Source organism: Lissotriton vulgaris, chromosome 1_1, assembly GCF_964263255.1.
Source record: "Lissotriton vulgaris chromosome 1_1, aLisVul1.2, whole genome shotgun sequence".
Lineage (NCBI taxonomy): Eukaryota > Metazoa > Chordata > Amphibia > Caudata > Salamandridae > Lissotriton > Lissotriton vulgaris.
This window is the reverse complement of record NC_141685.1, coordinates 1,763,399,365-1,763,412,750: the sequence shown is the minus strand read 5'-3', so window position 1 is coordinate 1,763,412,750 and position 13,386 is coordinate 1,763,399,365. Positions and strand designations below refer to the sequence as shown.

At 40.8% G+C, this 13,386-nt stretch overlaps 1 protein-coding gene across 3 annotated transcripts in view; it reads left to right on the top strand.

The window, feature by feature from the left end:
* The window catches only part of FGD6 (FYVE, RhoGEF and PH domain containing 6), a 217,270-nt gene extending 204,944 nt beyond the window's left edge, over positions 1–12,326 (top strand). For all 3 annotated transcript variants that reach the window (XM_086919063.1, XM_086919064.1, XM_086919065.1), the window contains exons 19-21: positions 5,557–5,685; positions 7,352–7,500; positions 11,711–12,326. In XM_086919063.1, coding sequence (XP_086775189.1) covers positions 5,557–5,685; positions 7,352–7,500; positions 11,711–11,747 — 315 coding nt within the window. In that variant the 3' untranslated portion in view covers positions 11,748–12,326. The remainder of the gene's footprint in view (positions 1–5,556; positions 5,686–7,351; positions 7,501–11,710) is intronic.
* Positions 12,327–13,386: the final 1,060 nt, after the last annotated feature.

Below are 13,386 nucleotides of genomic sequence, written 5' to 3'. Positions count from 1 at the left end.
TTTGCCTTCTGCATGCTTGCCGAGTCTCCTTTGTTACCTGCATTTAGGTTTGATGAGCACTTTTTCAACACTAACACTGACTGCGCCTTTCTCAAAACACTAAGTAAATCATATGCTTTTCTGTACGTTTATGGATAGGTATTCTCTCTCTCTCTCTCTCTCGCTATCGCTCCCTCTCTCTCTCTCTCTCTCTCTCTCTCTCTCTCTCTATATATATATATATATATATATATATATATATATATTTGTCCATAATATATAATTCGTACATGGACCTTTTTGAGATTCTTAAACCCATTTTAGATCCAGTGCAAGCATCCTTACCCATATCTCTCTCACAGAAAAACTGAGAGGATGTTGCCATGTTCTTTTAGAAGAAGACCGCCAATATTAATTGTCTTTAGCCGTTTCTAGTTACTTGGGGCATATTGTGTCCAAGTAGTTCCCAGACCTATGTCTTGACTAAGTTTTGCCAACTAGACTTCATTACACTTGAGCCCTCGTCCTCCTGAGTTTATAAGGAAGATTAAGCTTGTGCTTGATCCCCATTTACTCCACCCCTAAATTAACCTTTGAAAGAAAGCAGGTTTTCCAAAATTTTGAAACATACTATAGTGGTCCCTGTACTTAAAAAGTCCACTCTTGGTGCCAGTATATGGGCACATTTCCAGCCTATTTCTCCTCTGATAATTTATGAAAAAATTTGGAAAATAATGGTCAGCTCTCCTACCTTACTTGGATACCCGTAATTTATTACCCCGTTCTCAGTCAGGCTTCCGCTCTGGCTTTAACACGGAAACTGCTCTTCTCAATGTGGTGGAGCATCATAGGAGACAACTGGATAGAGGCCGCACTGCTGCTTTCGTCTCCTAGATCCTAGCGCTGCTTTGACACTGTGTAGAAGTCCAATTCTGTGTTAAGGACTAGCTGAAATTGCTATTCAAGATTCTGCCCCATCTTGGGTTACCTCCTTACTTCAGGATCGCACATTTCTGGTCTTTTCCAAGATCATAAATCCTCAGTACTTCATCTGCTATGCGGTGTGCCTCAGGGTTCTTCCCTGATCCCTACACTGTTTAATATTTATATTCAGCATTTGGCCAACCTAGTTGAGGGCCATGGATTGTCTTTATTTATGTATGCCGATGATACTCAGCTCATTGTTTCACTTTTTGTGGATGAAGAAAAAGATGTGTCCAATTTCTGCCTCTGCCTCTCTAATGTGGCGAGGTGGGTGAGATCAAATTACCTTAAACTGAATAGCAACAAGACAAAGGTGCTTGTGGTTGGTTATCATCCACAACTCTCGGGCCCTCGACAGTGGGCAACAGATCTTGGGCCGCTACCCAGTCCCTGCATGGTGGTTACGAATTTGGGCGTCTGGCTTGACTCCAAGTTTTCTATGGATCTCCAAATATTGTGTCATGATACTTAAATATCTTGGACAAATGTATTAGTGTCTTCCTCTCTATACTTCAAGAACCATTGTATAATCATTTGTCATCTCTAGGCTGGACTACGGAAACAAGCTTTACATAGGTACACCTAACAAATTGCTGAGGAGACTTCAGATTGTACAAAACGCAGCATCACATTTCCTTTGTCATGTATCTGGGCACTCTTCAGTTGCTATTCATTTACACACCCTTCACTGGCTTCCTATAGAGAAGCAAATTCATTTTAAAACGTGCTATATGCACAAGGCCTTGAACAAATATGGTCCCTTTTACCTTGGGGTGCTAGTTCACTTTGATCCTCTGAGTGCACTCTTTGTCAGGGAATCTGCTTCTGGCTACTCTACCTCGCTATAAAATAGCCAGGCAGGGTGGAAGGTCTTTTGCCTTCCTTGGTCCTACCTTATGGGACTCTCTCCCATTAAAAATTCGGGCTTGTACTTACTTTCTGGAGGTTTGTAAATTGTTGAAACCTTTGCTATTTGAGTACTTCTGTCACTTTGTTCTTGTAGCTCTGGGAAAAACACTGTTGGGGTAGCTGTGCGCTTTACAAATGTAATATTATTAATCTAACCTAAACGGCTAGAGTGGTCGGCCCTGAAGCTGGGGAAAGGGGTTCGAGCCTCAGCAGGGACGTTCAACATCCTGTGATTTTGGGTAAATAATGTAATCTACCCGTGCCTTACAAAATGAATGTATCCATCTGTGAAGTAGCTGGTGCTCATGTACAGCGCTCTGATAACTTTGGGCATAGTTTGTGCTATATAATACAGCCAATATATATATATATATATATATATATATATATATATATATATATATATATAAATATATATATATATTCACCACATTATTGCATGAATTCCAGTCGCGCAAGGACATTAAGCTACAATGTGTCCTTAAAATTTGTTTGACACCTTCTCTTTAAGAGTTAAAAGAAGATTTAATTATTATGTGGCAGGATTCAATTTATAATCTATTTCTATGTCTGCAAGTGTAATAATGATTAGTACTTTATTTATGTTTAAACCTTATTCCTTTTCACCTTTATTGAGATCACACAATGTATTTGTGTTTATGTATAGTCTGTTTTCACTAACCATGCTGTGGAAATTCACTTGCCCCGTTTAAATCATGGTGGAACATACACTCTAGCACTCGTGATCAAGGGAGTAATCCCGAAACGCGTAGAGTGTTCCTGACACCCTGCCGGTCTTGTTTCAATAAACCGCGTTACTGAAGAGTCTAATAACGTGTCTGTAGCTGCTGTTTTCAATCATGACGGCGTTTTGATCAATATATATATATATATTAACTAAAAAAAAGCAAAGGTTAAAGTAACCCAGAGGGTGCTCCTTCTCCCATCTCACCTCCAAAGCCTGGAACGCCCTTCCCCTCCGCTTCACCACCTCACTGACTCACTTCAGGAAGGGGTTTAAGACCTGGCTCTTCAACTGTGACCTGCTGCAAGCGCATGGATACCCTCTTGGGTGACAAGCCTTTACAAGTACGACCTGATTGATTGATTATAGGCAGGTGAAAATTTTAGTGACAACATGACGTTTTAAACAAAAAAAAACCTGAGATTCACCAGTTATAGTTATCTCAAGTAACTATAACTCGTGCCCTAAAGTAACTTTAACTCGTGCCCCCGCCATCCACATTGTTATCAATGATGTTCTTTTAGATGTTGCTGTGATGTTATTATTGATGTCATAGTGATTAAGAGTGATCTAATAAGTGAGGAAATTAGCAGTGCATGCCAAGGGTGCGATCAGTGCAGCATTTATTCCGGAGGTTAGGGAAGTAAATTAGTATGAACAATATTATTACTCCTTAATTTTCTCAGTCATAACCTGAGTCTTTGCAAGTTCAACATTTGTTAAGTGAAAAAGGCTCCACAATGCCTGCCATTTCAAGCCTTATAGTTAATGTTTGTTTATGAATGGTCAAATGTCCCTTTTAGGTCTCGGCTGCAGGCAACTTTTAGCTGTTTGTTGTCAAAGACTTATTGTGGGCATTTCCAATATGGTGGGCTTTGGACCAGCCAATTCCCTACAATTGGTTGGCTTTCCTGTCATTCTCATTTGCTTGAGTCTTATTCAATGAATTTCCTTCCTGTTTTTGTGTTTGCCCCTTCCATGGAGCATAATCTCTTTACCATCCTTTTGATTGGATGATTTGTATCTTTCCACAGCTTACATTTGGGGAACAACTTTTATCTTTATCTGCCATCTGCCAGCGCTCCCTTCTAGTGCATGTGTGTTTTTGCTCTTTCCCTCTTGTGCTCCATCTCCACTAAAATACCTCCTGTACTTCAGTGATTCTTTTCTTTCACCCTAGCTTGCCTGTAGCTTTTCTCATCCCTCATCGTCCCACTCAGTTTTTTCCTTTCATATTTTGTGCAACCTCAACTTTGCTACGCCATTTCTCCCCCAGCCCCTGCTTATTCACCCTAGTCTTCCCCACCAGTTCCACTGTTCCTACCCCATCAACATCTTGTTCCATTATTCATGTATGTATTTATTTATTTATAGGTGGGTAGGTGGGCCCAAAAGCTGCAATATGCAGCCAGGCTGCTTCATTCTTTAAAAAAAAATTCATTGGTGCACTTTAATTTTTTTTTTATATATATACTGATCTAAGATGTGTTTCTTCAATCTTGAATGATGCATTTCACAAAAAAACAAAATGGCTGCTTCGTTATAATGCTTGTGCAATCGTAGTAAATAAACCATGCACATACAGGTGTGATGAGACCGGGGCCGCTATAGCGTCATTATGCATGCATGCACAAGCGTGATGACACATTCAAACATATGCATGATTGCACTTTTTTAATTTTGTTTTTAACAGCATCAGCAAAAAGTTTTTGGGGTAAAAAAAACGCTAGCAAAGCCAACAAATGTGCATTTACAAAACTAAAAGGTGAGGCCTATTGGCTTTGCCAGTGCTAGATTTCTTAGTCTATCTTAGTCTCATTCAGTTCATTCAGATTACTCCAAGCACAGTCTCTTGCAATGTTTACTCTTGGAAATATTTCTTTGATGGTCATATTCAGCGTATAATTTTAGTAGCTTATATTTGTATGCACAGTTGGTGGAGATGCCACCTACTTAATTTATAAAGGACCGCCAAGCAGGCGGTCATTTAGAAAGGCATTGGCAGGAACCGCCATCACTGCGGTTCCTGTCCATGCATTTTACTGTTTGCTTTAATGCTGCGTCGAAAGGACACCGCCCTGCATTAAACTGTATTTTTTTTTCCATTTAAGAAAGAAAATCAATCCCTTAATGGGATTTTCTTTTTTAAAAGAAAAAAAGTAATCCTCCTCTGCCATGGGAGGCTTCTCTCATAGTTAGGGGACATTAGAATGATTTTACTCGTCATTACAGCAAGGTTTTACCTTACAGTAAAAAATAACTACATGTCCTCCCATCTGAATTTGGTGGGCGGCCTTCAGAGAAATTTGCCACGGCGGGACAAAGTAGTCTGCTCCAGGGTCAAACTTAATGTCTGCCAGTAATTAAATTTGGTGGCGGACCACTATATTGGTGGGGAGGGAACTGCATTGCCGTTCCGAAAGAGTACCCTCTCTGCCAATATATAATTCAGGCCCTTATTCTGTAGAGGTCTTTAACACCAAATTAGCAAGCGAAGAGTTTTTATTGATAGGCTTAGGTTTGTCTGGTTTTTCACTGACCGTCTACAGTGCGTTACTTCCTGCACTTATGTTTAACTTGTATAACCTGACTAGTTCAGCCCTATGCACTCAGTCAAAAACTATGGAAGTGTAGCTATTTCAAGGCTCCTTTCTTAGGCAGTCATCTCTTATTCCTACACTAAATTTCTTTTATAGTTGCAGTTCAGTTGGGTTAATTGAGAGATAATAGACTTTTTTTTAAATTACCCAAATAATAAATACATTCACAAATAAATAAATGTAAGCTTATTCTGATGTTACGGGGCTACCAAAATGATAATTGAAAATAATAGTCAGTAGTTCCCCAAATAGGTTACATTCAAAGGTTTTGCTCTCTTATTCGCTCAGTAAAGTGGGTGTCTAAATAAAAAAGTCTTAATTGCTCTATTGTTTATTAAGGTTTCTGCAAGCACAGAAGACTCCTCAATGAGCGGCTATCTATACAGGTCAAAGGGTCAAAAGAAACCTTGGAAACACCTATGGTTCGTGATCAAAAACAAGGTGCTCTACACTTACGCTGCCAGTGAGGTAAGAACACAAAATTAAAGATCAAAATTGATTATATTTGAGGGGCATCAACAATTACTCTATTGGTATGCCAAAGGACTTTTTTAAAAAAATACAGTTAGCCTTTTTCTGCTATATAGGTGGCCCTAGGAAGGTGCACATTTTAACTACTGCCCAAATTGACCTACTTTAGGATGCACATGCAAAGATGCAGTGTCTTTGGGCTTCCACGAGGACACATGATGTGCATATCCTAACCCTGAATAGTATGCAGGGAGGCTCAGAAGAACCATAGCGCAGAGCGGCCTACAATGCACCTCTGACCACCTCTGCATCTATCATGCGATGACCGGGGCAGCTCCTGGAGAAGCAGAAGGCTTCCTATTGACCATTGCTGCACCTGCACATGCGAGCAGTCACCTGTCCCAATGCAGGTCATCAGAAAGCTGAGGCAGGCAGCCTTCAGGCTAGCGAAGACTTTGATGCTGCTGTGCTGGTCTGCGGCTGTGGGAGAAGAGTGGGGCCGATGGTGAGCAAGGTGCACTCATTTGGATGGCAGCAGCAACAGTCCCTGGAAGTTTGGTTGGAGCCACTTTTATTCTGTAATTGTTGTTTTATTTGTTTTAGTTCCGTCTCAATATGTTTCTTGCGTTTATGCCAGAGCACTGTGCCTCGTTGTAAGAGGTGGCAATCTGATGCACCCTTCGACTCAGGCACTATTCGACTCCCCGTTTCTGCAGTTAATACCTACTCCCATGGCCCCTTCCCTAACTCCACTTCACCTACACCTGCTCTCTTGCCATTTCTCACTGTAATTCACCACGATTCTCCAGTTTTTAATAAAATGTACTCACCACAGACCTGCCCCCATCTCCTTATCTGTGAAGCTCAGGGAAAAGACCGCACCTTCTGCGAGTGAGAGAAGTGTGTTTGGTGCACCGAAGGGTAAGGAGACAGCGTAAAATGATGGGGTCTTTACGTGATGTTGCTGATTGCATCCAAATGACTTTGTGAAATTCTAATTTTTTTGTGTTTATGCCAGTGGCTGACTAACAGACCTCTATAAGGACAATTACATACTTTAAGTAGTTCTTTAAACCATAGTAGTTTCAATTTCTGTTTTTCTATTTCATAGAGGTCTGCAGCAGTTCTGTCTAGTTCAAGACACTTTGATGTATTTGTAGTTATTGTGTCAATTAATGCAAACAGTTGTTACCTAATCGGGGGGAGACCTCCTAGTAGTCTAGAAGACATGGGCTTATGCACCCTGTCTAATGCATACTATTGTCTGGTCCTATTGTCTAAAATGCTGGCTCAGTGAGAACTTGGACACTAATGCTGTGCTTTCTCCAGTCCCTTCTTAGCTGAGTGCTAACAAGGCATGTGCCTCTCCGGGGACCAACATTCCCCGGGAGATTTGGTCTTGTGGTCAGCAGCCCTGCCTTCTGGCCAGCAGTGGGTAAACCCTTTAATAATGAAGGACTTTGGCAGCCACTAATTTTCAGCAGCTTAACCCCCAGTCAATACAGAAAGTATGTCTTTGTGGGTTGTGATGTATATCCTTTTCCGTACATGATGTGTAACCTGTTTTCCGGAATAAAACAATGGTTGTGTGATACATTAGAGCAGAAGCTAGTGATCAATTAATCTGAATTAGTATTAAAACTGTTCATTTTTTCGTGACTAGGATGTGGCTGCTCTAGAAAGCCAGCCTTTATTGGGATTCACGGTGACAGAAGTAAAGGACGAGAGTTCAGAGTCGAAAGTCTTTCAGCTTTTGCACAAAAACACTTTATTTTATGTCTTCAAAGCAGATGATCAACATAGTGCCCAAAGGTGAGTGAAAGAGCGAATAAATAGAAAAGTGTAATTCTACATGTATTCCCACATCTTCAAGTGGAACCCGATGGCCATCCCTCACTCAACTAAGAGTAAATTCCGCATTGGATCGACTACTGTTCACAAATATTGCTTGTGCCAGATTGTTCATACAAGTGCTGTTGAATGCTTATCTACTCCTGTGTTAATTTGAGGTTTTTAAAAGAACAGGAGCAGCACTGGAAAGCTACCCAACTGTAATTTAGCATGTGAGTTGAGAATGTAAAAAGAATGTATTGTTTGGTGCAGACTTTGTGGGGTGAATTACTTGGTTAAGAGGGGTTTTTGTAACAAGACATACATAGCAATACTGATTTTATGGCAATATAGATAAGCGGGGATTGATGATAAGAGACTGCACAACACTGCATAGCTGGTAGGGATACAAGGGGTGTGCATGCAGGGTATTCCTCGGTGTCTTGTTAGATGTAGGGCCAAGGTAAGGGTGGAGATGGAACCTAAAGTTACTTCCAGACACTTCTCCTCTGTATTCCAGAGGTGCTTCACAACTCTCTGCAAGACTTCTATCAACATCAGGGCGAGTGAAGGGAAGATCAAATAGCTTTGTATGCCTTGAAAGTAAAACACAAGTGCTACAGCAAGTCTGAGGATTGAGGGAATGTGAGCCTCACAGTTAATTACTGTAGGCCTGATGTCTCCTACTCAACTGAAATTGCTCCATATGCCTGTGTCTTTTTGTGTTACTATTTCGTAAGTGGTGTTCTGGTGCACAGGAGCAAGTACCCATGGACCCAGTCCTCTGGCCGGTTCCTCCAGTACAGGGTTTTCATCCAAGGTGTCCAGGTGACCTTACCTGTAGGTTCATGTCTCAAAACTCTGTCCTCTTTGTTCTCCTGGAGAAGTCTCCAAACCCCCTTTTTTCGTGTTTCACCTTGGCTAACCTTGAGGTATTGTACATGCATCTTTACAATGCAGCCCACTGTAAGAAACCAGGATACTAAACTTGCACCACATGGTGCTCCAAGGTACTATTTATGCAGTCTTCTTCCACAAGCAAGATCACCTAATAAGTAGCCACCAAGATCCCTTTAGAATCTTTCTATGTTATTTGGTGAAGGCTCTCTGGTCAGTTTGACCTCACCTTGCTAACCCAATGCAATGTGACGTGAGGTCCATAATATTTAGCAAGCATTCTTCGGTGACACATGCTAAAAAGAGCCCACAATCTTGAATGGATAGGCTTGAAGATGAACTGTAGCCAATAAAACCAGCCCCTTTTTATGAAGAAGCTAACAATCTGGTGATGGAGACTGTCTCCATGCTGTGCTTTTTCACCTCATGTGGCTGGAGGCTGAACACAAGATATAGCCTCATGGGGCTGCAATGACCCGACATACACTGAGGATTCCTCCAAGAGATCTGTTCCTTTCTGTTTGTTGGGGAGGGGGTTGTGGGATGATGGAGAAAATACAATTTTGAGTCTTGCTCCAATAGCTGCTGTAAAGTTCTGTGGTAGGACTAACGTCTACCAAGGAACCATGACAAAAGTGCCTGCTTGGTTTGTCAGACCTTCCAAACTAAAAATACCCTTCAGGACTGAAGGGACAGCAGGTGTCCTACGCCATTATGCTGCACCACAACTCTGCCACTGATGCCAGTGACGTCAAGGGTTTCAAGTCTTACGACAATGAGGGGAAACCATCTGGTTGCCCATAAGGTCTACAGTAGCATAGTACATATGTTATCTCCGATTAATATACTGCTGGAGTTAAATCTGCAGGGACACTACTGTAGCCTGTAATCAGGACCAAAACTTCACCTCAGTTTCCTCACTTGACAATCGAATATCCGCTCCAATAGGACCGCTCCATCACAGTGGACAGCCACAGAATGATTAGTCCTGGAAGGGAAGGAGATTTGACTCCTACAAAGGAACAGTCTCAAAAGGAACACCATGCCTTACTGAAAAAGGCTCAGGCTCTGCAGTCTTAAGTCGATGACCGTCATGCCCCAGGAAGCCCCTTCAACATCAGAGGTGGCTTGAGATCAAGGTAAGTCCCGAACTCGAAATGAATCTCAGCTCAAAGATGAACCAAAAAACGTTTATGGTGCTAAAAAACGTCAAACTGAAACTATACATGAAGAGGTAGCATTAGATGGACTTGTATCAAACTTGCTCAATGCTCACTACCAGACCATTTATATTGATCTGGATATTTTGTGGAAAAAGATTCTCATGCTCATCAACCACTCCAACACAAAAAGTGTAAGCTTACATTTGAAGACTTCATTTCTTTCAAAAGAAACACTTTTCCCATTTCCAAAAAACAAAACACAACTGCTGTACCAGAGCCTTTCACAGAGGATGTCATGTCCACTGATCCATAAACTCTCTACCAAGAGACAGTAGAGGGCGGAAACGGGGATGATGCATGGCATCGTTATAGGGTCTATTTCATGGATGAGGAACTGCTGGTAGCACATCCTATCAAGGTTTCTCCACCTGATGAAATGTCAAAATTTCATGCAGTTTTCCTCATAATGATACATAAACACAAAATTCTGGTGCAAACTGACGAAGAAGAGGAGGATTCTCTTATAGAGACTCCGGAACCTGAAAAAATAACCAATACTTGCCTCTCATTATGACAGTATTGACAAACATTACAGAGAGACAACCTTGCCTGAGATGTCAGCGGTGTGCTCCCACATCCTGTTGTCTAAACATTACAGAGAGGTTTAAATATACCGTTATAACACAGATTTTCACTCCATTCCTGGAGAGTATGTTCAAGTCTGCTCCAAAGGACCAATTCATCACAGAAGCCATGTTCTCCCTGACTCTAGTTTGCAACTCTTTTCCCTGTTGGCAAGATATGACAAACACCAAATGGAGGAGGATGAAATATGGCACCACAAGCCAGGTATCGACTGTAAAGATGCTCAGGAGATTGTCCAGGAGTGCTAAGTGATCTTAATTCATTTCAGTCTAAAAATTATAAAGATCTCCAAAAACGCATATATACGTGTTTTTTGGAGCCACCACCAGTGTGCAAAAACTACGCTCAAGAGGTAAACTGAATACAAAATGAGATATATTTGGATGTTTCACAACTTTATATCATGAAAAGAATGTTGTATGGACATGGATTATGTCTTTCCGTATTGGGCAAGGCATTAATGCCCTTTCTAAAGCACCACTCCCTTCAGAAGAATGGAGAAAGGGCTGAGTTTGTTATTCAAAGAACTTCCATTCCTGTGTGTAGCTCATGACTTGTGTATGAAGTGTGATAGAGGTCGTTGTCTGGTTCTGTTGTTCCTCCAGCATTTCTCTTTCTTAAGTTAAGGGAATTATAGGGCAGTATAAATTAAGCAGAGTTATACATTGAGAATCTGAGAGGATGAACAGGAGAGTGATTAACGGATGTGATCCACATGTCGTGGAATGAAATTGTGTGTGCTTCATGTATTAACAAAAAATAATTTGAGAAAGAAATAGTGGTTCCTAAACCTAAAAGCTGCCCTAAGGCAACCAAAGTAGTGTTTCCCAGTAGTGTGCAATGCCTCTATTCCAGACATACCACCATAAGCCAGAGCTCCTTCAACCTTGTAGAAAAAATGCCTGTATTTTATTTCACTATAGCTTTTGCAGTGCACAGAAGCATACAGTTTGACAGATAAGGAACAGCACAACAAAATGATCGCATCCTGTAGATAGTGCTGCCTGCAATGAGTCAAGGCAGAGGTGGTTTGCTTTTGCCTACTTCTAGTAAATATGGTTAGGAGGTTCAGCAACTTGTAAATGTAAATTTAGGGAATGGAAGATGGTTGAAGGAGTTTACTGCTGGTACTCTAGTTAAATCTAGGAGGCTTTGTGGTTTCAACAGCATGTATTTAACTTCCTTTTAGAAGACTGCAACACGGGTCAGCAATGGAATGAAATCATATAGATGCAATATTTTAGCTAATAGGCGGAGCCACTTTGAGAAAACCACATCAACTAATATTCTTTACGGCAAGGTCACCTGCTGCAAACATTTATTGTTTACAATAAATGGTGTTCATTACTTTTGAAAAGATTTAGAAGGCGCTTTGTATCAATACATTTTGGATGGGTTGGTGGACATGGAGGCTTGTGCTCCATTTATAGGAACTTGAACCAGATCTTCGTGCCAAACAACATCTTAATACATGTTTTCTTTCACAGGTGGCTGGAAGCTTTTCAAGAAGGCACAGTTTTGTAGTACTCCATTCCAGCACTGTTTAATGCCAGTTTCATGGTTCTGAAGGAAGGTTCAAGCAGTGTGAAAGAGGCAATCCTCTACTGCCTTGTTGGATCTGTTGGTATGCTGTTGAGTCCATCTGTCACTTTGCCTGTTTGCAAATTCCCATCTTCTCTCCAACCTGAGTGACTCCTCAAGAGAATTCCGGGTTTAGTCGAGAGGAAGAAACCATGAACAAAGGAAGCATGCTACCTCCCTTCGAAAGTACTCTTCAGACTACTTTATGTTTGCAACTGAGAAGGGGACAGAGAAAGATCGCTGAGATGAACAGAAAAATTAAACTTAAGAATTAATGCACATGGAGATGACTTTTGCTCTGTTTCAGGAGGACTTTGGCCTCAAATAAATGGGGCAGACTAGACCAATCTCATGGAAACCATGCAGTACTGTCAATCAGCACTGACAAAACATGTTTTAATCCTATAGAAAAACAAATAGGGCTGGTATCTTATGTTTTTGTAGGTAATATATGTATATTTTTTAAAAGAAATGATCTGTAATGTTTAAGTTTTATTTATTAAAAGCCATCATTTTCCTTTTAAATAGTGTATTTTTTAATGTTAGAGACGATCATAAAGTGCCTTTCTCGGTAACGTAGAACCTTGTAATTTCTTTTTCCTCACTGCACTCTTGACCACTGGTATTGAACACACTGTGATGCATAGTGAGGTAGTTCAAAAAACCTATCTCTTTGAGGATACATCCGTTTTAAATGTTAGGATACGTTGATAAGCAAAATAAGGTTGCCCATTTTTATGATAAAGTAGGCACTGGACTGTTTCAGTCAAAAAGCAGAGGTCAGTGAAAAGGCCTGCCGCGTGATACTAAAATGCCCCTTGTTACTGTTTATGGTAGTGCACCTTTTTGTTTTTAGAAGAGGCCTGGTCTGGCACCAAGCTATGATGCACTTTTTTATTTTGATCTAAAATACCAAAGTTCACTTTACATTTTAGGCACATGAGGTCTAAGAATTCATGATGCTTTGATGATGTTTGTTGTTCTTGTTGAGGACATTCTTGTATAGGAAAATTAAAAGCCAGGTTAACGAATTGTTAGAAATAAAATAGGTTTATTCCCTTTGTGTGCAGTTTTGCCCCATTTACCGTCTAACAACACACAGCACCAATGGGTTGGAACATGGCGCACCACCGTGACAGATTTTATGAAGTAGAGGGGTTGATGCAACCAGTTGTACTTGTTTGGATTAAGAAGTAGGGAAGGAAGTCGTTTTACACAACTCAGGTTCTGATAGAAAGCATAGCATTACTCACACCCGATGAAAGTACTGGTGCTACCATACAGAAAAAAACCTAATTAGGACGGCGGAGTAACCAAAATGTTCACAGGAAAGACAATGAACGCAGAAAGACCACCTAGGGTGGTCAGTTAAGAGAGGACCATATAGCTTTGGATCTAGAAATACTGAAGACTTCTCGTTGTAGGACAACCCAACTGTAGTAATGTACAAAATCGGTGTCCAAAGTTGGCCCATGAGGGTTAGAGCAATGATATATTTTTATGAATCTGTTATCAATTTGCATATATTTAATCTAAAGGGCTGCTATGCACACTTTAAATTGACATGAAAATTTGGATTTGT